The sequence below is a fragment of the Culex quinquefasciatus genome, chromosome 3 (assembly GCF_015732765.1).
Source record: "Culex quinquefasciatus strain JHB chromosome 3, VPISU_Cqui_1.0_pri_paternal, whole genome shotgun sequence".
In the NCBI taxonomy this organism is placed as follows: Eukaryota; Metazoa; Arthropoda; class Insecta; order Diptera; family Culicidae; genus Culex; species Culex quinquefasciatus.
The window spans coordinates 44,359,660-44,385,430 of NC_051863.1; the positions used below are offsets into that span (position 1 = coordinate 44,359,660).

At 37.3% G+C, this 25,771-nt stretch overlaps 2 protein-coding genes across 2 annotated transcripts in view; both read right to left on the reverse strand.

Annotated features, from left to right (window-relative positions):
- The window catches only part of LOC6039147 (zinc finger protein Gfi-1b), a 42,286-nt gene extending 29,013 nt beyond the window's left edge, over nt 1-13,273 (reverse strand). Inside the window, exon 1 of the mRNA XM_001848752.2 lies at nt 13,045-13,273. Coding sequence (XP_001848804.2) covers nt 13,045-13,273 — 229 coding nt within the window. The remainder of the gene's footprint in view (nt 1-13,044) is intronic.
- A 436-nt stretch (nt 13,274-13,709) lies between these two features.
- On the reverse strand, nt 13,710-15,058 carry LOC6039148 (UDP-glucosyltransferase 2). The gene is made up of 3 exons (XM_038260764.1): nt 14,952-15,058; nt 14,198-14,892; nt 13,710-14,107 (listed from the first exon to the last, which is right to left on the reverse strand). The coding sequence occupies exons 1-3, from the start codon at nt 15,056-15,058 to the stop codon at nt 13,710-13,712; spliced, it is 1,200 nt and encodes a 399-aa protein (XP_038116692.1).
- Between the last annotated feature and the right edge of the window lie 10,713 nt (nt 15,059-25,771).

Consider the following 25,771-nt stretch of genomic DNA (forward strand, 5'->3'; position numbering starts at 1 on the left):
ATTAAAACGAATCATGTTTAACTTTAATATTCCGACTAAACGCCATTTTCAAATTCATTACTCATTGTATTCTGAAAATTGGTCCAGAATTTGAGCAAAAATAAAATTATAAAACATGACAAAAAAATTTAATCAGATCTCAATCCTAAAGATAATTTTTTAATAAAATTTTAATCTATATACATGTTTAATAATTTAGGATTGTAACCATTCATTAAAATCGATTTTTGTTCAAGAAATATCTTGACTCTAGGAACAAAATCCTGCACATTTTATGGTTTAGAAATTTTATATTTACGAAACCTTGCTAAGTTAAAAATAAAGAAAACTTTATGTAAGAATTCATAAATTGATTAGTTTTATCCTGTAAATCTAATCTTAGTCTGCACTTGAATTCAAACATACCAATATTCGAAGCATCAAAAAAATAAGATTATTAAAACATAATTTATTGAAATGATTGAAAATTATTTTTGAATATCTTTATTTAAAAATGATAAAAATGTTTTTTTATAATTTAAGGATTTTTTAGTTGTAATTATTTTATATTTTTTATGTATTTGATTTTTTCATTTTGGAATTTCTGATTTTTTGAAATTATCATGTGTAATTATTATCTTAAATTTTTGTTTTAAAAGTAAAGAATACTTTATGTAAGAATTCTTAAATCAATTAAATTTTTCCTGTAAATCAAATCTTAGTCTGAATTTTGCTACAAGAACTATATTTTACTTTCAAACGAAAATTTTAAAAAATGTCCTGTAGTACGGAGACTCTTAAAACTCCATACAAAAAAATCTCAAGGAACGGTCAAGAAAAGGTTTACGAAAAAACTTCTCTTAAGCGGTACGCAGCTGAAAAGGAACAGAAACAAAAAGCGTCGTTTGATATTTCTTCGGGAGCAATATGTGTTGATGAGATCTTGATTTGTTTATTTAGATGCGACTGAAAATAACGTTTGAAAATAATGTATTCGCTTAAATAGTATTGAAGAATTGCCTCATGAAGCTGACTATCAAAACGCTGAATCTTAAAATGCTGAAATAAGGGAAAAGCCATTACATAAATCACTTAATTTTCTGGTAAATATAATAGTAGTTTATGCAACAAGTTGCAAAAAGAGGATTTTTTCAGCACGAGTCGTACATTTATCCAACGAGGTTCACCGAGTTGGATAAATACGAAGAGTGCTGAAAAAATCAAGTTTTGCAACGAGTTCCATACAACATTTTTTGCAATTCCAAAAAACACACACTGAGTAAAATTTTATGTAAAATTTTCATGTATTTTGTCAATAAATCGTTTAAATCAAAAAAATGTTGAAAAGTGTAACTTTTCGAAACAAGTGCTGAAAAGTTCAACTTGTCAGCACCCATTTAAGTGCTGAAAAGTAGAATTTTTCAGCATTTATTTTGAAAAGTGTTGCTATTCGATTCAGTTATTTTTGGTACAGAAAAGTAGGCTATTTCGTCGTTCAAGAATGACAGGAAAAGTAAGTAGTTTCACGACAGAATTGCAAAAATTAATTTAGGAATACTAGAATTCAAACATAAAAATATTTAAAGCATCCAAAAATTAAGATTGAAAAAGCATAATTTATTGGATTTTGAATAACTTAATTTTAAAATGATATTTTTTTTAGTTTAGGATTTCTTAAGTATCAATTATTTTATTAATTTTTCAGTTTTAGATTTTTTAATTTTTGGAATTTCAGATTTTTTGATATTATTCTGTTGAATTGTTATCTTAAATTTTTTATGTTTTTATTATTTTTATTTTTGATTTCTGGCATTTCTTTGTCTTATACCAAAAAAATTTAAATCAAAAATTATGAAAATTTAGAAATTTGAAAGTGTAAATTTTTAAATCTTCAATTAGCCGTTGCGAATATTATTCTGAAGTTTATGTCACTAAACTCTGACCAAAGTTGAGAAGGTTACAAATCAAAACTACAAGTTATGGTTTTATTATTTTAAAAGTGTTCAAAACACACTTTAAATCAGTACACTTGTTTTGCATCATTAGTTTTCAAAATATCTAGCTGATGGCGAAATCCTTTTTTCGTGAGAAAAAACTTTCCGCGGTTCCGCGACATGCTACAAAAATTCTAAATATTTTTAAACGAGCCCAAACATGTTGTATATGATTATCAAAGCAGGAAAAACATTTCAAATTTGTTTTCCGGACCGACCTGGTCGCTGGTCTTAAAAAGACTTAATCGAAATAAGTTATTTCCATTAAAATTGTGAAGCTATTTTTTTTTTTAAATATTGTATTTGCTATCTGTTTTTTGGTCCATTTTGAAAAGGTGGCAACATAAACTTTGGAAAATATTTACAATTGATATTCAGAAATAAGAAATTATAAAAAAATAATAAAGAAATTTTAAAATTTTCAAAATGCAAATTCTAATCTGTAAAATCCAAAAATAGAAATTAAATAGTTTAAAAATGAATTATTGATCAGAAATTATATAATTTGAAAGTGATGTTTAATTAATTTAATTTCAGAGTTTTTGAATCAAGCTTAAATTTTTTAACGTTTTGAATATTTTTATCATTTTATTTCTTCCTTTAAAAATCGCAAGCTCATGCATAAAGTGAAAATTAGTTGATAATAAGTATTCACTTAGTTGATCTTCCGATTTTGATATATTAAATAAAAATTGGAGATTGGCCACGGTGGAAACTAAAAATGTGACCAAAAGAAAGCATTTTGGACGAGTGGTTTCGGAAAAAAGGTTTACGAAAAAGTAATAAAAAAATACACACAGATATTTCTCAAGCATTTTTCTCTAAGGTCTTAGATATGTAATTAACCATATTCTTAAAACCAAAACGATAAAATTAGAATTGTATTTCTGATAATAGTCAAAATTCACTCAAATGTTTTTCATATTAAATGCTTTTGTTTTTGAAAACAAAATCTAAATATTTTTGAGAAATTATGATAAATTTTGAAAAATGTAGAGAAAAAAACATGTATTAACAGTATAAAGGTTTTAATGCAAATAAAGGAGGGCTATTAATTTTACAATCCAAATTCGACTAGCCGAAGCCTCGATTATCCAAAGTTTCGATTATCCGAAGTTCGAAGGACTTCGGATAACCGAATCAGGAACAAATGAAATCGGCATGTTTTATTTGCTTGTTTTTAACATCAAATTCGGCATCTGTTTTTTTAATGGTCCAATACACCAAGTTTTTGCTTTTTGGGTGTTTTTAACCTTCCCTTGGTATTAAAAAAAAATCACACATAAGGTATTGGGGTCCTTTTCGACCCCAAACTTAAAAAAATTGTCAAAAATCCAGTTTTTGACCGATTCCGGTTCTTTTGGTCACAAATGAAAGCTTAGAACGTCCCCTTTCCGAAACCGACCTGGAAACCCGGATTTGGTCACTGTGGCCACCGGGAATCGGCTACAACCGAAAAATGACGGTTTCAAAAGCACCCAAAAAGCAAAAACTGGAAATTTGGTTTATTAGACCTTTAAAAAAACACCAGAAATATTTCTTGACCTCCATTTTGACCGCCACATTGAATCCAAAAATTCTAAATTATTTTATGGTTCTTCAGGGGTCATACTTAAGTTCTACAATCAAAAATAAGACAACAAGATCTAAGGATTTTTGCTGTCCCTATTCAGACTGTAGTCCCGATTCGCCCCAGATGACGGCAATTATTTCTATGTAGCCCCTTAGAGCAGTCCGCTCGGAAATTGCTATTTTCGAAGGTTAATAACGTCATGATTCGAAATCCGGACACTTAGTAGCATATCATTTTTGTTACAGCTGGCAAAAAATCATGTTATAAGTTGGAAATGTCGAAACATCATCAGGATGTTGTATAAACAGTCAGTTTCAAGAAAATGCATGCAAAATATGTCTTTTCTAACAGAGTCTCGCCGTTGCTCTTTGCGAGGCAAGGCCTGCTTCGATCGTGTTTGGCCTGCGTCGTTGTTTCGCGCGGAAGAAAAAGAAGAAAAAAGTGTATTTGAAAGAAGCTGGCCAGTCTCGTCGTTGCTCTTTGCGAGGCAAGGCCTGCTTCGATCGTGTTTGGCCGGCGTCGTTGTTTCGCACGGGAGAAAAAGGAAGAAAAGTGATTTTGAAAGAAGCTGGCCAGTCTCGCCGTTGCTCTTTGCGAGGCAAGGCCTGCTTCGATCGTGTTTGGCCGGCGTCGTTGTTTCGCACGGGAGAAAAAGGAAGAAAAAGTGATTTTGAAAGAAGCTGGCCAGTCTCGCCGTTGCTCTTTGCGAGGCAAGGCCTGCTTCGATCGTGTTTGGCCTGCGTCGTTGTTTCGCGCGGAAGAAAAAGAAGAGTGTATTTGAAAGAAGCTGGCCAGTCTCGTCGTTGCTCTTTGCGAGGCAAGGCCTGCTTCGAACGTGTTTGGCCGGCGTCGTTGTTTCGCACGGGAGAAAAAGGAAGAAAAAGTGATTTTGAAAGAAGCTGGCCAGTCTCGCCGTTGCTCTTTGCGAGGCAAGGCCTGCTTCGATCGTGTTTGGCCTGCGTCGTTGTTTCGCACGGGAGAAAAAGGAAGAAAAAGTGTATTTGAAAGAAGCTGGCCAGTCTCGTCATTGCTCTTTGCGAGGCAAGGCCTGCTTCGATCGTGTTTGGCCTGCGTCGTTGTTTCCACGGGATATTTATATTTATATTTTTCACAGCTTCCTTACATTAACTGCTAACATGTATCTATTCACTATATGATTTATTTATATTTTTCTAATCCTCTATCATACTATTTTCCCATAAAATATACATTTAAATTGCATGAACTAACGATGCTTTAAAAAACAGCAATGGATCGATCTGGAGCATTTGTTTTAAAATTATTGCTATTTTTTACAGCTTCCTGGAATTAATTTCAATTTAGCTGCTGATATGTAAATTTATTTGAATGTTCAAATTATTTTTTTTCGTATTGCTTTCCTTTATATCCTCATTTCCTCATACCATATATGATCAAATTACATAAACTAACGACACTTACTAAAACAGCAAGGGAACCATCAGGAGCATTTGTATTTTAAATGATTATTTATTTACATGTTCATATTATTCCTCATCCTATACCTTTCCTGTAACATACCATCTCCTCATACCATATTGCTTAAATTGCTTAAATTAACGAATCTTTCTAAAACAGCATGGGAACCATCTGGAGCATTTAGATTTTAATTTACTGCTATTTTTTACAGCTTCCTGGAATCATCTTGATTATATTTAAATTTATTTTATTTACCATATTTATAATATTTATTATTATTATTATTATTACAAAACTATATGCTTATTAGATAATACACTACAGACTAACATTTACATTTACAAACATCCAAATCATGTAATACATTACGCATTCAACCATTTTCATCGGCCCGATGAAATTCCTCTAACCCCCATTCCAAATCTCCCAAAAATATTCCGTTCACTTTTAAAAGTCGCATGGGTTCCCTGCACTTTTGCCACTAGTGAACAACAAAAACATCCTGAGTGCGGTGCCTGTGTGGACGCTCAGTCCTGTTTTCTCGTGTTATTTTCCGTCTCTTTTATGTCGCTGTTCGAGTGCATGGGGTGATTGGTCATTATAATTAAATAATGGCATCAGTAGTGCGGTGCCTGTGTGCCAGTAGTGCGGTGCCTGGAGTCCTGTTTTTTCGTGTTATTTTCCATCTCTTTTGTGTCGCTACTTGTGTACATGGGGTGATTGGATTTCTTCTGATTCGTGTTGTTTTTATCTCTTTTGTGTCGTTGTTTGTGTGCATGGGGTGATTGGTCTTCTTCTTCTTCTTTTTTCTTTATTTTTAGTTCGCGCGTTCGTTGGCCAATGAGTTTATTTTTGTCCTCTTTACATAGTTTTCGATAGAAACGATCCGAATTCTTTTTTTTTCGAGACAAGCAAGTCGTATTGCTGGATTAAGTCCTTTCTATATCATCGATGATCGGAAGGCACGCCGACGAATATGTTTTAAGGCTTATGATATAAAATCATTTTAATGAATAAAGCCCTTCTTACATCACCGTTGATCGGAAGGCACGCCGACGAAGAATTTCTGGAGGATCGCGGTCGAATTAATACTATATTTAAAATTCTAGATAGCTATCTTTCGGATTCGATTGTGAGTAGCGGGACTTCGCGGTTACTATGCAACGTATTTTTGGAGTCTTTTTATATTTTAAATTTATAAGTCCTTCTTTTATCATCGTTGATAGGAAGGCACGCCGCCGGTTAAGTTCGTTTAAGTTATTGTTTTAATTTCATTACAATCGGTTACGTGGTGTCCTGTTTTCTTTTCGTTTATTTTCGTTGATCGTAATAATTTATTCCAACTGGCAGCTTTAGTATTAACTCATCTACTATTTTTGACATTTGCTCGCGTTATCTTAATTGTACCAACAGTAAAAATATACTGATAAGTCCAGCCCATAGCAATACCGCTCGGTTGGCACGCGTTCGATTAAAACAAACTTTTTAAATAATCAATTATTTATCTTTCCGCAGCCGGCTGCCTAAGATTTAAAATTTCAACCGATAAACCAAATGCTCATGGTCACATCACTGCCACTCGTGAATCCTGACCTCATACCCATCTACTAACCCCCTCAAAACTCATGTGATACTTTGTCGGAGAAGCAGTCGATTGGGCGGTCTCTATCACTCAAGTATCGGACTAACATTCCCATCCACTTCCCCGTGACCCTACCACTGGTCGTGGCCGGCGCTGGTATTGATCAGCATGATAGGGGCCTTTGAGAAGTTGCGAAGCGAGGAAAGATAGCACCCACTTATCTTCCACGGCTCGTGGATGTAACTTCTGGAGGTCCTGGTCAATAACGGAGTAGCAACTGCGGGTGGGCACCTATGCTTATGCTTAGTGAACAACAAAAACATCCCCTCCCAAATCCCCACGGGACTGTATGGGCGTAGCCTTGGAGCACAGTGTGGAAATTTCCGTTCTTAGATATTTTTGGTTGTACCGGGCAGCAATCAAATTGTCTAAGAATATTGAATTGACCATTGTGGCACCCCCTACAGCGTGGTGCAGACCCGTAATGCTATGCTATGCTATGCTATGCAAAATATGTCTTTTCTAACAATTTTTCATCACAATTTGAAAATTAAAATGATTTGTTGTGCTTCGAATTCCGGACACTGATAAAAGCTGATTCGAATTCCGGACACTTTTGCTTCGAATTCCGGACACTCGATTTTACTTATGAATCGCACAAATTTGGACTGAAATGTTAGTGAATGGCATTTTTTAGGTCTCAAATAAGCTGTTAACATCAAAACAATCGATAGCTTATGTAAAAATTTGCTAGAATTTAAGGAAATCGAAACCATAAATTTCTACTTTGCCTTCCCGGTGCTTCGAACGCCTATGTAATATTTCGCATTTTTGGTAAACTTATAATTTTATTGTATTTAGTTGTTTTGGCATTAACTACAGCGTTCAAACAAACTATAAATGAAAGTTGATGTTGGAATTCATCAAATAAAACAGTTTTGACATTCATAATGCGAACTTATATCCAAATAATTGATAAAACAGGATGAAGTGTCCGGGTTTCGAAGCGTCCGGGAATTCGAATCATGACGTTAACTTTTTAGCAAAAAACCCAAAAAAATAAGGTGTCTTCGGGAAAGTTTTTCCAGTTTTTTTAAAGAAGATATTAGTTCTGAAAATTGATAAGAACTGAATAGTTATTGCGCCTTCCATTGGTCAAAAACTGAAACAGTTGCTTTTCTCCATACAATTTGACGATTTTGCCCAAACTTGGTGGTCAGTGGTCAGAAAAAGCTCAAATTTTGGAACTTAGGCTAGTGATGCGTAAATCTTTGATTTCAGGGGATAGCCCCAAGTAAGCCCAGATTTGGACCATCCTAACCAATGTAATGCTAAAACTACAAGATAAATGAGATGTTACTGAATGGAACAATGTTCAAATCTGCAGTTCAATTTTTAAATATCCAAATTTTGGATCCATAATCTACAAAAACTGAGCTCGGCAATGGACAGGCAAATTACTTAGTTTGATCAATCAATTCTTGATTCTCTATCTTACAAATTATTTCTGGGAAGAGAACACACAATCATTGATTTAAGATTTTTTTAAGGTAGTTCAATTTTTAAAAAAATGGAAAAAAATTCGGGGGGGGCTGCAGCCCGGAAGCCCCCCCCCTGGCTACGGGCCTGGCTCCCAGCCTTGGTTGTTAGGCCGTTAAGTCATTCCAGGTGTAGGATTTGTCTCCATGCCATAAGTACAAACAACACACCAAACCAAGCCTACTCCGGTGGAATCGCTGGCGGCGGTTGGACTCGCAATCCAAAGGTCGTCAGTTCAAACACTGGGGTGGAAGGTTCCTTGGAGTAAAAAGAGGTTTGGGTGTTCTCCCCATTCAAGCCTTCAGACTCCTAGGTTCGAGCAGAAACTTGCAATAGAGACCACAAAAGACCCGGGGGTCGTTAATGTGGATGGTTTGATTTTGATCATTTGAAAATAAGGTACCCCTTTCCGCCAAGATCAAAATTGTGTATTTTCTGTATATATATATTTTTTTTCATTTCAGCTTAAGTATCAATATTATTCTTTATCGACTACTCACAAACTAGTCACATAGACAAATTTAAAAGCTTTTGGTTTTGGAGCATGGGTTTATTTTACTTGCTGTCCAAACACTGTGTCAAAAAAAATACCTACTTCCTAACAAAAATTACTAAACATTGTACGAGATAGCTTGTAAATTTAGAAAGTTTCTATATTTTCCAACTTTGTACGTTTCTATAGGGAGGTGGTACAACCATTACGTCGCCATCGTGCTAACTTGTCCTACGTGCATTTTGGGCCGAATTGAGTTAAGAACGCCATTTTGTGCAGCTCACAATGCAATGCCTCACCTTTTGACCTTCACAGATCTCCAAAATTCGATTTCAATCTTAAGATATTCAACAAAATCCGGAAAAAGCTCCGTGCATTTTTGTCACTTTACATATGAAAGCAGTATCTCGTCAGTTGTGTGCTATCTTGTGACAACGACCATTTAGTACTTTTCGAGAAAATCGATTTTTAAAGTTTGTTGGTAAATAATTTCAAAACTATGAATGATAGAGCCAAACTTTTTGAAGCAATCGGTTCGTATACTATCGCTTAGCAAACGCTCCAAGTTTCAACTAATTTGGTTACACCAGTTAAAAGATACAGTAAATTATGTAAACAAATTGTACTACGTGTCACAAGTGTGCACAGAATTACCATACAAACTAAAATAAGCTCAAATCAATGGTTTAATCGACTTAATCAGTATATTTTTATAAACAAAAGATTGCGTTGCCTTTAGAAAGTGTGTATCAAAATAAATTTGTGAAAAACAAGAAAATTTTTTCACATTTTCCAACAACATGTATGACGTGTCACAAGTGTGCACAATCATTTTGATGATAAATTGGTCTATGTCACAAGTGTGTATTGCGATATCCGGGAAACGGAAGCGAGTTTCCAAAATCGGGTTAAAGCATCTTGTAGCGTTTGTTAATTATAGCAAAACGTCATCATTAACTAATTTTAGACCAAAATGGTCTATGTCACAAGATAGCACACAGCTGACGATCTGTCTAGTCACTCCCTGAAAATTGATGTAAGTGCGACAACTGGCCAAAGGAATTTCAGGTCAGAACGCGTTTGACGCACGTACAAGTAAGACTACCGTTAACATTTGTAATTATTACTCGGGACTCCAGCAACAAACTTCAACCAAACTTCGGGACAATGCACAAAATGGTCGGCCAAACAAAACGTGTTGTTTACACTACGTGCTTTCGCTTTTGTTTATTCAAGGTCAAACATTAAAACGCGATTTTCTCGGAACGTCGAAATGGCGGGTGCGACAAGATGATTTGGTTTTTATATGTCGACGTCGTCGTGCTATCATGTCGCACCCGCCATTTCGACGTTCCGAGAAAAACGCGTTTTAATGTTTGACCTTGAATAAACAAAAACTAGAGCACGCAATGTAAACAATAACAAACACGTTTTGTTTGGTTGACCATTCTGTGCATTGTCCCGAAGTTTGGTTGTATTTGGTTGCTGGAGTCTCGAGTTATAATTACAAATGTTTACGGTAGTCTGACTTGTACGTGCGACAAACGCATTCTGACCTGAAATCCCTTTGGCCAATTGTCACACTTACATCGATTTTCAGGGAGTGACAAGATAGCACTACAAGATTGAAACTACTTTCATATGTAAAGTGACAAAAATGCACGGAGTTTTTTCGGTTTTTGGTGAATATCTCAGGATTGAAATCGAATTTTGGGGATCTGTGAAGGTCAAAAGGTGAGGCATTGTGAGCTGCACAAAATGGCGTTCTTAACTCAATTTGGCCCAAAATGCACGTACGACAAGTTAGCACGATGGCGACGATGTGTAAAAGTGGAAAAAATGGAATTGTCTAGAAATAGACGGTGTCCTATCTCGTCCAGCAAAATGAAGTCGATAAAGTAGTCGGTTTCGATGGAGGAAAAGTGGAAAACGTGGTCTAAAAATCGCGATGCCATCCCCCTTTAGAGTACAAGTTTATTTTTTTAGGCAAGGTTCGCGTTTTCAAATCGACATTTCGCTTTCTTTGAATAAAATCATAAAATGTGGAACTGACGGATAAATCGATTAACCCTCTAAGACCAAACCCCGGCTCTACATGTGTATTGATAAAAAAAATTGCCGAAAATCTATTTTGCTACCAATTTTGAATCTTCAAAAGCATTGAGAATGTGAAGTTAAAAATTTTAAGTAAATCTTTAGTGATGATTAAGTGATAATTTTAGTTCTTTCATAAAATTTCATTAAATAATGCCAAAGTTTTACAGCCTTAAACACGCAGCTGGACTACTATTTTTTTGCTGTGTGTACTATTTGTATCCAAATAAGTATTCAGTAATTTTTGTTATGTCCCAAACTACGTTCTGAAGATAAAGATAGGGGGAGAGGGGGTAATATGCACCCTTGGGTCAAAATGCACCCCCTGCTTTTCACTGTATTTGGAAGATTTTTCCGGGGAAAAATCATAGAAATCGGAAGCTTAACATTGCTAAACCATGCTGGAAAAAGTTGAGCACAGTATAAAAACAGCTTAAGTTATTTGCAAAACATTAAAATATTGTGTTTTCATCTAATTTTCATTGAACTTTCATTATGATTTTTGGACAATATAAAAAGCATTTATTGATATTGTAAGTGTTGAAGTATATAGTGTTTGCCATAATCTTCATTATTCTATAGAAATATAAGTCCAAAAACATCGAAAAATGCATTTTTAATTACATTTTCTGCAAAAAGCGTGGTCGGGGCAAAATGCACCGCTGTGAAGCTCCTTTGTAAAAACAGCGGTGTCATCTAGTGGTGACTAATGAAAACTGCTTTAACCCGGTGCATTTTGCCCCATTGTTGTGGTGCATTTTGTCCCGTTGTTGTAGTGCATTTTGTCCCAATGTTGTGGTGCATATTGCCCCGCACTATTGTTTGAAATGAATCAAAAATGTGTTTAGAAATCTGAAATTTTCGAACAATTTTGAGGTTTTTAAAGACTTTTTTCACATGGATGACGAAGAACAACAGTTGTTTTAGAACATCGAACAAAATTCTTCCACAGTAATGCTGAAATGGATGAGAAATCAAAAAAAGTCAGTGAAGTGACCTTTTTTAACGATCACAGAAGAATATTCAAACATGAATGCTATTTTTTTTAAATTTTTTTGATTTACCAAAATGTTTCTTCTTTAGCACCCGAATTCCAAATTCCCCTCACAATAGACCCGAGGTCGATCGCGATAGGGGCGCGCTCAATTAATTTAACCGATATTTCGATAATGAAGTCGATTAACAGCAATTAATTTTTGACAACCTCCTCGAATTTTTGTTTTCACCTCAGCGCTTATGTTTTACAGGCAAGTAGCCGCGCCACATATGTTTTGCGTGGTGTGTGGCCACCTTAGAAAAAAAAAACTCCTCCAAAGAACAAGACAACGAAGCCCTCAATCATAACCCGCGTGCGCGCGCTAATGTTGTTGTGTTTTTGGCGCAGGCGCGAGTTCAGCCATAAACATCTCACTTTTTGATTGATGTTTATCGCAAAGTGTCGATCAACTCTATAGCAAGGGGGGAGGGGGCTCTTCTGCGAGAAGAAGGGGGTGCTTCAAAATTCATGGGGCTGCGATGAAGGTTCTTCTGTTGAGTGCTCTTTTGTTTTATAGGTTTCAGGGGCTTCTGAGTTGACTGGGTTAGAGAGGTTACTTCCGACAATCTGGGCCATGTTGCGCATGGTGAGTCAACTTAGGAATATTTCGAGGTTTAACAAAATTTAACAGGATTTTGTTTGTGAATTTTAGGGTATAAATAAATCTGAAACACATTTTTCAAATGAATTCTCTAACTAAACTTTGTCTCAACAACTATTCTCGTCGATCTATGGCTATTGCATAACTAAGTAGCATAATTCGTCTTCCCAGTGATCAAACCTCAAGCTCACAGCCACCCTGAAGCCAACGCTAGCATTTCCTAAAACGTCTAATGGATCGATTAATCATATATTCAAAAAAAAAGCTCCTCTAAACTTTATCAACCTCCCCTTTATGTCCACGTCCACGTGGCCCCAAGCTTTACGACATCCAAATGGCCTATAGAGTAGATGCATTTTCCCCCCAACACAAGACTCGCACAATATATTTACATGTATGAAGTTATCTGCCAAATGGAGGTAGCGAACATGAATATCTATTTTCGACGACGACGACAACTTTAATGCCTCGTAGCCCAGCAGACGGTGGCCATTTATGGACATAGAATTGTCCGTTTTCTACAGCCAACATTTGCGCCACCATCCCATACAGCGTCGTTGCGCATAGATTCTGGATGGTCCCAAATGGTTCTGTTTTAGTAATATTCTCAGTGAAATCAGTCAATGGATTTTATTGGCTTTTATTATTGCAAAATCAATTATTTTTACTTTTTTTTTGTCATTCACGCTTCACTTTATTTGAACCAATTCTCCTACAAAGCAGCACTGAAGCAAGTTTCACAAGAACCTGCAACACCACAACTGCAGCCATCATCGGCGGTACAATCACATCCAGCGAGTACTTTGAAATCCAGCCAATATTGACCGCATTGGACTGCATCACGGTACTTCCCGCGGGATTCCGCAGAACCCACTCAACCCACCAGACGGCTCGCTCCAGCGGAGATTCTTTCTGATCCCGGAACAGTTTTGACAGTTGGGTCATCTTGTCACGATACACAGCAAAAAATCCGATGGTAAAATCGCATGCAAAAGCATGCACATCACCTTCGTCAAAATAAACACTTAATATTACACACTGCATGTACAATTTTTGCATACACAAAAAAAAAGTTGCAACCGACGGGATTCAAACCCAGCACCAACAGTAAGGACTGGCGCGTTAGCACACTCGGCCATCAGACTGATGAAAAGCTGTAAGGATAAACGCATATATGAGCTTGACATTTGGGTCAAATAGGTTTCTCATACTGATGGGCTACATATTTCAGGGCGTAAAATTACATAAAATTGCATAAAATAATGCAATATATATTTTACACCCAGGCCTTTTACACGCAGCTGGATTACTACTTTTTTAGCTGTGTAGCTGAAATGTGGATGGTGTTAGTTTGGTCCGAGTGACGGCCGAATCCGGAATATTACCTCTGGTCAGTCATTATTTGCCGAATGGCAGTGACCAAGTCTTGGCTGTTGATCTTCCTGAGGGACAGTCGTCGGGCCACCCCCAACTGGACGCAGTAGTTGATGTTTCGATTCTGGTCGGCAAACGCCGGAAATCCGATGATGGGAACGCCATGCCAAATGGCCTCTTGCGTGCTCAACAGTCCACTGTGGGTGATGAACAGCTTTGAGTTGGGGTGGGCCAGCAGGTCATTCTGGGGTATCCATTTGCGGATGTGAACATTCTTTGGGATTTTCATAGGCATTGAGTCTGATTCAAATTTCCACAGGAAATTGTACTGAGGTAGTTGTTCCATCGCGTTGAGGATTTCAACGACTCGATCGTTGCCGAGCAGGTCCGACCGTACGTTGGTGCCTAGTGAGAAGAGGATGACGCCTTGTTCAGCGTTTTCAACTATAGATTTCAAGTCGTCTGGGAGCTGCTTTGGTTCGGTAATCTGCATACCTCCAACGGAAATCACGTTCGGCATTGCCGGCTCTGAGTACTGAACGACCGGATGAGAGTTCAAGAGGATTATCCGGGCATCTTTCTCTATTTGTCCAACGTGCGGGATATCAGGATTGATTCGGCGTACCATTTCATCTATTTTGTCGTACACTTGGTACGATTTGCTTACCTCTTCCCAGTGATTGTAGAGGAAGTTCATAAAGCGTTCCGTATAGCTCATACCTTCCGGTGCATCAAACTCATTATGGGGGATCAATCCCGAGTAGGAATACGCACCGGACAACGGAGCCGTCGAGGACAACCCGTGAAACGCCGTAGCACCAATATACGGAGGCCGTCCAAATTTGTGCTGTGCCAGTGCGGACAAACATGGTCCCAGCAGGAAATCGTTGATAATAACGTCAAACTTGAAATCATCCGGATACCTCACCAGCGTTCGCACTCCCTCGGATCTCAACGCCACTTCACAACCGCTCACCATGTACTCGTTGAACATTGACACCATCGCACACGGACCGAGCTCCCCCATCGCGTAGAAATCCATCCCTTCGGAGTCCTCTTCAAATAACGCCTCATAAACGCCCTCAATCTTGATGAAGTGCACATCCGGTGGCGGATTGTCCTCGATGTCCACGCTGAGTGCCGTCACGTTGTGACCTTTGGCCGCCAGTCCGTACATCAGAGCACGATGCCTGCCAAATTCGAAAGGATTTAAATCACACAACTACTTCAGAAAGAGTACAAATTTCACCAAATAAAGTGACTAGGTGAAGGGACGCCAGCGATGTACAAGATGTTCGCCCCGAAGCCGCTGCCGGTGGCAACGGCCAGCAGTACTACGACCGAGAGCTGCCACATGTTGACTGAACGTTGATTAGAAATATAATGACTAGCGTCGCAAGCTTAATGCCATTCAGCTGTTATCAGTGCGTGGTGAAAGATAATAACAAGCGATGATAAAGATTTGGTCAAACAAAAGTGCTGAAATTTAAATCAAACGTGCATTAAAGTATACACAGAAAAAAAATATGTGAATTTACTCGACACGAAAAAAATGAATTACATGTAAACTCAGTTGATGTAAACGTGAGATTCGACGTAAACAGTTGAATCACTCGTAAAATCATGTTTTTACGTATAATTTTTTGCAAATTTACCTCAAATTGCATTTAAATTTAAATGTTTAATGACGTGCAAAAGTGTTACATCATAAATGATGTAACATTCGGAAATATTTTTTTGTGTGTAGGTAACGATCTGGGTGCTGAATAGTGGTTCGCAAAACGGCCTCAATTTTGAACTGTCAAAGTGGAACCAATTTACTGTTCGCCAAAAGTAAGGAGTATTGTTATCGATCATTAAAAAAAAATGCGTGGCTTTTGAGGACCTGGAGTTGAAGTCAAGAAATCTTAAGAAAGTTGAAGGCGAGATCGTAATTTTGTATAACTATGAATGGAAGTTGTTTATGGAGTCGATGCGGTTGTATCCATCCAAAAGCTGTTTTTATTGTTTGATACCGTCGAGGATACCGTTTGAAAATCTACAGGTTTAGTGGAAATCTTCTCTATTTTGTGGATCAGCTTCACTAGAATTTGCAATTTTTTTTCGCTAGACCAGGAAGACTTGCAGGATTCCAAAATCAGCCAGGGAATTTATCTGCGACATCACAGAATGACACTTTCGTCACAGTTCTTCGTCACCCGTAAAAAGGAAAAACCTCTTCTAAACGATCGAAACTTGAAAACACACACAATTTTCCAGCAAAAAAAATCTTGAACTAGAAAAAATAAAACACATTCCACTGATTATAAAACAGCTCAGTAAGAAAAAGTCATGCTTGTGTTTGAACAGCCTCCTACTTTGTAGATGTAAACAAAGTGGGATCATTCGAAAATCACGTTACGTATTTTCTCTATTCATCACCCAGGTAACGATGTTAAACGATAAAATTATAGCTGTTAATTTTATCATACGACGATATCGACGATGACGATTACCGTAAAAAAAATCAAACCATCCACATTAACGACCCCCGGGTCTTTTGTGGTCTCTATTGCAAGTTTCTGCTCGAACCTAGGAGTCCGAAGGCTTGAATGGGGAGAACACCCAAACCTCTTTTTATTCCAAGGAACCTTCCACCCCAGTGTTTGAACTGACGACCTTTGGATTGCGAGTCCAATCGCCGCCAGCGATTCCACCGGAGTAGGCTTGGTTTGGTGTGTTGTTTGTATTTATGGCATGGAGACGACTCCTACACCTGGAATGACTTAACGGCCTAACAACCAAGGCCGGGACCGACATTTTACTTCCTCATCCGATGGAAGGTTGCAGCAGATGGGAATCGAACCCAGAATCATCCGCTTACAAAGCGGACAGCGTAACCATTCGGCCACGCACTGCCACTGGACGATTACCGTATTGCCGTTAAAATAACCGTTTTTTGATAACGCTAACGATAGCTTTCGACAACAACGATAAAAATATCGTCATCGTTAAATAAACATGATAACGATATCGTTAACAGCCTTGAGGAAAATAATGTGAATAGAAAGATGATAAAAAGCGCAATTTCAAAATTGATCAGAAAATTAGAGGAATTCAGTTAAATCATTTACGTTTCTAAAAAATTTTTGATCTATCGTTGCCAAAGACAGAGCGGGTTATTCCAAAAATTAAAAGAAAGATAAAGGTGGAAATTCACAATGAGTGAAATGATGCTTTATTACTCGCACGGTGATCAAAACATCTGTATAATGGAATAGAAAGTTGAAAATATTTATTTCAATCGATTTCTGTTCTTGTTTCTTGTTTCTTGTTTCTTGTTTCTTGTTTCTTGTTTCTTGTTTCTTGTTTCTTGTTTCTTGTTTCTTGTTTCTTGTTTCTTGTTTCTTGTTTCTTGTTTCTTGTTTCTTGTTTCTTGTTTCTTGTTTCTTGTTTCTTGTTTCTTGTTTCTTGTTTCTTGTTTCTTGTTTCTTGTTTCTTGTTTCTTGTTTCTTGTTTCTTGTTTCTTGTTTCTTGTTTCTTGTTTCTTGTTTCTTGTTTCTTGTTTCTTGTTTCTTGTTTCTTGTTTCTTGTTTCTTGTTTCTTGTTTCTTGTTTCTTGTTTCTTGTTTCTTGTTTCTTGTTTCTTGTTTCTTGTTTCTTGTTTCTTGTTTCTTGTTTCTTGTTTCTTGTTTCTTGTTTCTTGTTTCTTGTTTCTTGTTTCTTGTTTCTTGTTTCTTGTTTCTTGTTTCTTGTTTCTTGTTTCTTGTTTCTTGTTTCTTGTTTCTTGTTTCTTGTTTCTTGTTTCTTGTTTCTTGTTTCTTGTTTCTTGTTTCTTGTTTCTTGTTTCTTGTTTCTTGTTTCTTGTTTCTTGTTTCTTGTTTCTTGTTTCTTGTTTCTTGTTTCTTGTTTCTTGTTTCTTGTTTCTTGTTTCTTGTTTCTTGTTTCTTGTTTCTTGTTTCTTGTTTCTTGTTTCTTGTTTCTTGTTTCTTGTTTCTTGTTTCTTGTTTCTTGTTTCTTGTTTCTTGTTTCTTGTTTCTTGTTTCTTGTTTCTTGTTTCTTGTTTCTTGTTTCTTGTTTCTTGTTTCTTGTTTCTTGTTTCTTGTTTCTTGTTTCTTGTTTCTTGTTTCTTGTTTCTTGTTTCTTGTTTCTTGTTTCTTGTTTCTTGTTTCTTGTTTCTTGTTTCTTGTTTCTTGTTTCTTGTTTCTTGTTTCTTGTTTCTTGTTTCTTGTTTCTTGTTTCTTGTTTCTTGTTTCTTGTTTCTTGTTTCTTGTTTCTTGTTTCTTGTTTCTTGTTTCTTGTTTCTTGTTTCTTGTTTCTTGTTTCTTGTTTCTTGTTTCTTGTTTCTTGTTTCTTGTTTCTTGTTTTTGTTTCTTGTTTCTTGTTTCTTGTTTCTTGTTTCTTGTTTCTTGTTTCTTGTTTCTTGTTTCTTGTTTCTTGTTTCTTGTTTCTTGTTTCTTGTTTCTTGTTTCTTGTTTCTTGTTTCTTGTTTCTTGTTTCTTGTTTCTTGTTTCTTGTTTCTTGTTTCTTGTTTCTTGTTTCTTGTTTCTTGTTCCTTGTTCTATTATGAGTATTTTAAGTTGCTGGTTTAAAATTCAGCTAATTTTCTTGAGAATTTCCCCTCAACAGCCACCAAGCTTACTTTGCCGAAAGCAGCATAGGTACGGCGCAGGAAGGGAGCAGGTTATCTGTGTCAATGGAACTCATAAATTTCGTTCTGACGCTCCGTCGACGGTTGGCGCTTGGGGTCCTCTAGCTACACAGAGCGACGCGGTGTGGTGGCCATCAGCCCCGTATCGGCGTGGTCATTACGGTGTGTGTGCATTAGGGTGGTCCAAATCCGGACTTTTTTGGGGCTACCCCCTGAAATCAAAGATTGACCCATCACTAGGCTAAATTCCAAATTTGAGCTCATTCTGACCACGGGAACCCCTCCCTCCAATCGCTTAAAGTTTGTATGGGAAAAATCGTCAAAATGTATGGAGAAAAGCAACTGTTTTACTTTTTTACCTGTGGAAGGCGCCAAAGTTATCCGATTCTTACCATTTCTCAAATGTAGAACCTTCATTAAATTTAGAACAACTTTCCCGAAGACACCATATTTTTAGGATTTTTTCTCGCGAAGTTATTAGCGCCCAAAACTGACCCTTTTTGCGCGGCCAGCTGTAAGGGGCTACCTAACAACGATGTTTATTTCCAATTCGTACACGCACGTGCTCTCTCTCAGGTTCAAACTCTCTCACGAGCTTGCTCGCCTGCCTGCCTGCTTGTTTACCTACAAGCGCGTGCTCTGTTTCTCGGCTTGGACTTTTGTCGTCGTCGTCGTTTTCGTTTGCTATCCGCTGCGCTGCGTTCTTGACATGTTTATTATAATGTTGAACTAAAATACCAGGTTTGTTTTGAGATATAAAATTTAATGTAATATGTGATCAACAAAAGATATCATATTATAAGAGCGTGTGAGGAGAATACAAATTTGATGAATTAGTTCATCCCAAGTTCATCCATGAATCGTCATCGTTTTGGATTTTAATTTATCTGCTCTTGTTACAAGAAATACCATGCAGTTTTTTAGATAAAAATGAAGGAATGTTTTTAGATTTTTTTAAACTGAAAGGAAAGGAAGGCCGCAACTGCAAGATCTGAAGGTAGTTTACGATTGTGCAGAAAGAGATGTTTTCTGAATCGTTAAATTTACAGGTAAACTGACAAAAATGATAAACAGTTGCAAAATTTGTTGCAGGTGGTCTAGGAACACAGAAAGAAATTTCCATAAAGAATAAAAAATAATTTTAGAGAGTATGAATGAAAATTTGCAGCAATAATTTTAAAATTGCTTTGATTTGTACTAAGTATATTTTTGTTAAAGCAAACTACCTAAAGGAACAACATTTATATTACCTGAAGTTTTTTTTTTTAATTGAATCATTATCTATCATGTTTCTTTAGAATATACGAAAAACTGCGTGTAATGCTTGAAAAAACACCCTGTTCTCATGACATTTGCTGTAATTTTTTGATCGAGCCTAAGCTGTCTTTTCTTTAAACTATTTTTTTCAGCGCAGTTTTTTGTTTTATTTTTGTCGTAATTTAAGAATTTATATGCTAAATATATCTCAAAACAATCCTACTATTTTAGTTGAAAATCATAATAAACATGCCAGAAACGCAGCGCAGCGGATAGCAAACGAAAACGACGACGACGACAAAAGTCCAAGCCGAGAAACAGAGCACGCGCTTGTAGGTAAACAAGCAGGCAGGCAGGCGAGCAAGCTCGTGAGAGAGTTTGAACCTGAGAGAGAGCACGTGCGTGTACGAATTGGAAATAAACATCGTTGTTAGGTAGCCCCTTACAGCTGGCCGCGCAAAAAGGGTCAGTTTTGGGCGCTAATAACTTCGCGGGAAAAAATCCTAAAAATATGGTGTCTTCGGGAAACTTGTTCTAAATTTAATGAAGGTTCTACATTTGAGAAATGGTAAGAATCGGATAACTATGGCGCCTTGCACAGGTAAAAAAGTAAAACAGTTGCTTTTCTCCATACATTTTGACGATTTTTCCCATACAAACTTTAAGCGATTGGAGGGAGGGGTTCCCGTGGTCAGAATGAGCTCAAATTTGGAATTTAGCCTAGTGATGGGTCAATCTTTGATTTCAGGGGGTAGCCCCAAAAAAGTCCGGATTTGGACCACCCTAGTGTGCATGAATAGAACTCCAATCATTTGAATACGCTGCTATGGGTCTCCACTTGTAGATTCGGAATCAACCCTAGATTTATACATAAAACTCCATTGAAAGGCCCAGCTCAGTATTCATCATCATTTCAAATCGCCTGCCTTTTGCCACACACAAACGGCCGGGGCTTCAGCCGGGAGAATCTGACTTTGAATAATAACTAAAACAAAGAGACTCTCCTCAGACTGCGGATTGAGTTCCCCGGAATGGGCTTTTGTTTCAACGGCTTTGCTGACTCAGCCGGATTCCCGGGAATGTCTGTGGTCGCCCTTCCTTGGTCTGCAAGAAATCGCGACAAAAAAGTGAAACCAATTCTGGCATAATGCGGCCCCGGCGATCCTCCGAAGCATAGTGACATATGTACCTACTTATGCCACCCCATTACGATGGGTAGATCGTGGAACATTACCGTCTATGCATGGCAGCAGCAGCATATCGGACGAGCTTGCCGTGGTGGGACCCGGAGGATATTAGTCAAAATGAGGTGAGCCAAATCAGCACTACTGGCTATGGATGCAACGAGGTGTAGGTGTTTGCACTGAATGTAAAACAATGCATCAGTGACAGTGGTTCTTGAGATTGTGAAGAGGCCTTTTTCAACTTTTAAGTAAAAAACGTGAGTGCTCAAAATGATCATCAAAATTGCAGTAGCAGATTTTAAAACAACACAAATATTTAACAAATTTTGACAACCACTGCCCACCTAAACTAGTCCTATTGTACGAACCAAACCAAGAACAGAAAAATAAACCACCAAGGGATCCCTGTCCAGTGCAAGGAGGGGAATCTGTACCGCCGACGAACGACTCAGCTTGACCCAGTTTCCACGGTTCTGTCGATGAGTTGCGGGCAAACCTACGACGACGACAACGACGGAACAGAAAGCAAAAAACCACGCGCGCGCAAATCAACGATGCTTTTATGCGCGGCTCACTTGCCTTTTCATGCACCACTATTTTTCGCACACAAAGTTTATGTTTTGTGGTTTTGCTAAGTATCATCGGGTGACACTGCTGTTTAGCGAAACAACGAAAGGGAGCACCATTTATGGAGGGAAGCTAAGGGTGACAAAAGACAGAACACCGTGTCTAGTCTATCTTTATGAGAATGTGTATTGGACTAAGACAATTTCTGGAGTTTTTTTTTGAAAAGGTCCAATAAACCAAATTTCCAGTTTTTGCTTTTTGGGTGTTTTTGAAACCGCCTTGAGTCAGGGGTATTAAAAAACACCCAAAAAGCAAAAACTGAAAATTTGGTTTATCGGACCTTTTAAAAAAAAACTCCAGATTTAAGGTGAAAGTAGAATTAGAATAATATAATTAGTGAATTAACAACAATTTTGATAAAAACAACTCAAAATAGTGTCAGAGGTCAATATATAAATTTAGTATATCATAATTATCATCACGTTCATTTTTATGAAAAAATATCAATGATGATTATTTTGACATTTATGATGAAAACTTCCATCATTGTCATGATTTTTCGTTCGAAGGATACATTTGGCTTCGGTAACAAAATTTTGACAAAGTTTCTGCTACAAATTGTTCAGAATAGTACCCCAAAAGTTTTGAGCGGAGTTTGTTAGAGCGACAAAATTCAACTTGCTTCAATAAAAATATTTCTTTTGTAATCACAGTTTTTTAATGAAACTTAATTTTACTTGCATTTTTATGCAGAAATGGTTTAAATTATATTTTAACTTCTATAGCTTAGCTACCGATGTCAGAAATTCATCATAAATTTGTGTTTTCATCAAATTTCACTCAATCCGTTTGGCATGGCATTTCCATCTTGTTTTGAAGCCTCTTTTAAAATTTTCATAAAACCTCATTAAATGCCAGTTAGCTGTTATTTTCACCAAGTTTTAAGTCCATGTCATAAAACCTTGTTAGCAGGGCTGCGGAGTCGGGTCATATTTCAAGCTACTCCGACTCCGACTCCAGCTTTCTGAGTTAAGCCGACTCCGACTCCGACTCCAGCTCCGGCTTTCCAAAATTTGTTGACTCCGGCTCCGACTCCGACTCCGACACCTAATCTGTATTTGAAATATGAAAAAAGGCATTTTCAGCACAACAATTTTCTGTGTAAATTTGAATTTTGTTGTTTGAAAATTGGAACATTTTATTTAACTACTTTAAATTAAAATTATTATTTAAGTAAATAAGCTAGCTACACTTATTTTCAATTGTTTTTTTCAGCAAGTTTTCATTTACTGAAAATTTCAGTAGTGCAGATTTCAGTAAATTTAACTGAATTCAGTAAGGAGAAATTGGTGTGCAGTAACTATACTACCCAAGTAACATTTTTTTCCAGGAGTTCTACAAGAGCTCTTCAAGATAGCTACAGCATAGCAGTTTGGACCGCGGTAGGATAAAATTCTCTTCAAAACTTCTTCAGGAGTTTGGAAGAGTACTTGAAGAGAGTTTTATCCTACCGCGGTCCAAACGGCTATGCTGTAGCTATCTTGAAGAGCTCTTGTAGAACTCCTGGAAAAAAATGTTACTTGGGTATTTAAGAAGACGTACATGGACATTGTGTGATCCAGCCCAGTACACACTTTAAACATACAAATCATGAGAAAATTCTAATATTTGAAAAATAAATTAAATTATTTCAATTGTATCACCTCGATTTAAGGCTTTAAAAAAATAAACTTGTTCAACGATATTATTTAAGGATCAACAATTTAAGAGTTTTGTCGAGAAATTGTAAACATTGGGGTAATTGATATATCTAATAAATTTAATGACTCGTATATGCAAAGTTGCATTTGCGCGGCATAAGAGCGCCGGTTTAACTGTATTTCAAAATTAGTTGCAACTTATTTTCGATATTTTTTGTCAGCTTGAAATGTTTTCTGCATGACACTTTGATTTGTTTTTATTTGCATACAGAATGAGCACGTTGCGTAGTTGATAATGTTTTAAAAACATAATTATTTTTGATAAATACTGATAGTGAGCTTTCCAATCACAATAAAAATGCTTCGAAAACATCATGGTATCTGATAAATATCTTAAACCAAAAAATAAATTAAACAAAAAAATTTCAATGCAGTGCGTGCAATTTAATAAATAAATAAAAAATATAAAATAAATGGGAATTAACCTGAATTATAACAAATATTGAACAATAAATAAGTTCGTAAATTATAATATTTTTTTTGACAACTCCGACTCCAGCTCATACAATTTAGCCGACTCCGACTCCAGCTATTAAAGTTTTGACGACTCCGACTCCAGGTCCCCAAAAGACCCGACTCCAACGACTCCGGCTCCGACTCCGACTACGACTCCGACTCCACAGCCCTGCTTGTTAGAACCTAATTATTAGCGTTTGCTAATTGGTTGCGGTTGCGGTAAATGCCGAAATCAAACTGTTAAGCTGGTGGCTAGTTGGTTTAAAAATGTTACTTGGGAACTCTGCGGCAAAATTTTGGTCCCTTCTTCTCTATGGCTTTCGAACTTTTGTCCCTTGAAACATTTAAAAAAAAACTTTGAAATGGAAAAATAAGGTTTTTGGAAAAATGATTTTTTTTATAGTCCTTATCAATGCATAAACTTTGCCGAAGATAGCATATCGATCAGTGTTGCAAATGAGTGATAAAAAAGCTATCAATAGATTATCTCTGCACCAAAAATATCCGAGAGTATAGCGGCCGTCACTGTAGCTTGTGAGATCTCTTCTTGTGTCTCGTGATTCCCAGCGATGTCATTCTCTCTCTATCACTCCTCCCCTTTTTCTCGACTATGCGCTCTCACCGCTGAGTCTCTCAATCTCTCCGAAAACTGCAATGAGAGAACGCGAGATGGCGATTAGGAGCCGACCACGCATGACGTCCTGTTAAACTGCGTTTGCGAAATTGGTTTTGTGGCGGCTTTTGTGGCTAAACGCTGTTGCCGTAGCATGATCGTGGAAGCGGGAATGAGAGAGAAAAGGAAAATGTCAATCGCGAGTGCGTAAACACGAAAACGTGTTCGGCTATGTTCGGCGCTGAGAGTTTCAATGAAGAGAGAAGAGCAGTTGTATTTGAGGCATGAATATTCAGGCGAGATAATTGTAGTTGCTGAGAACTGATACTTTGATATTTTAACAACCCTGATATCGATCATAAAATTCTTCAAAAGATACAGTTTTTTCTCATATTCACGCACAATTGGACAGCTCTACATAGTTTTAGCTAATCTACATCCGTTATTCGGGGATTCAATTCTTGTATGCCAGGAAATGTCCGGATCTTCGACAAATTTTCTATTTGAGAAAAAACAGTATTTTATTAAATGTGTATCAAATATTTTATTTCAAAAAATAACAAATTTCGTTCTAACGGTTCAACTTGATGTTTTGTACCATCTCGAGCAGCCTTCACTCATCGATCGCTCCCTCTAAGTTGGGATCGCTCAATCTCATAAACCAGAACCCCACTGCTGATTACATGGTTCCAGGGCAGATAATGAAGATATCATTGGCTTCCTCGTCCAGAAACCCCGACCCAGACCCAGGTCGCGCAATTAATATCCCGTGCACTTTCCCATGGCCAATAATGTGCACCGGTGCGGCTCGGTAGTTACCTGGCGGCGGAACAACGTTGGAATCGATGCTTTAATTTAGGCTGTTGTATTAAGCTCCGCAAGGCTGGGGGAGTGTTTCAGCCACGAGCTCTCTTTGTGTGAGAACCAAACAAACTGAAGTACACGCTGCAGCGCAAATATATATTAATTTATTGGTCAAAGTTCCGCGGAAAATATGGATTTTATGACGGTAATAATGTTGCTTTATGAAGCGCATCGGAATGAAGTTATAAATTTGGTTTTAATGTTCCCCGCGCCAACTGGGGCCTTGTTCAACTGTGGAAGCTTCCCGAGGTTGGCGCCTCACCGTAAGGCTCTTCAAACTCTTCAAAAAGTTGAACTAGCCGTGACCTCCAAACACCAGCCAATTAATTGCATTCAATTCGCGTAATTATTTCCTTTCCGGGAGCACAAAAACTTCCTAATCTGGTGGTTAAATTTGCCGACCTCCCCGAGTTGTTTTGGAACGTCACTCATCCGACGAGGAACTTGCCACCTAAAGGCCAGCAAGTTCCGTCCACAGGCTCTAATGAGCGAATCTTCGCTTGTTTGAAGGTACCGCTCACGGGACTAATGATACCGACGACCAGATTCGGCCTGGTTTTGCTCTAGGATTCCGGCGATTGAATTTCCACCACCAGACGGGTTGTCGTCGAGGTCGTGGTGCTCTTGTCCAGGACGTGTCAACCCTCGCGGCAGCCGGTGAGAAGTTGGTACGTGCGAAAAAAGGCATGATAATATTTATGTATATTGTCAACTAGTAGCGAACTGTTTTTTTTTCTTT

Coding starts and splice junctions, on each gene's coding strand:
- LOC6039148 (XM_038260764.1), bottom strand. CDS start 15,058: ATGTGGCAGCTCTCGGTCGTAGTACTGCTGGCCGTTGCCACCGGCAGC. Junction 14,893..14,951: donor TCACCTAGTCACTTTATTTG/GTGAAATTTGTA, acceptor CGAATTTGGCAG/GCATCGTGCTCTGATGTACG. Junction 14,108..14,197: donor GAACGTGATTTCCGTTGGAG/GTATGCAGATTA, acceptor TCTTCTCACTAG/GCACCAACGTACGGTCGGAC.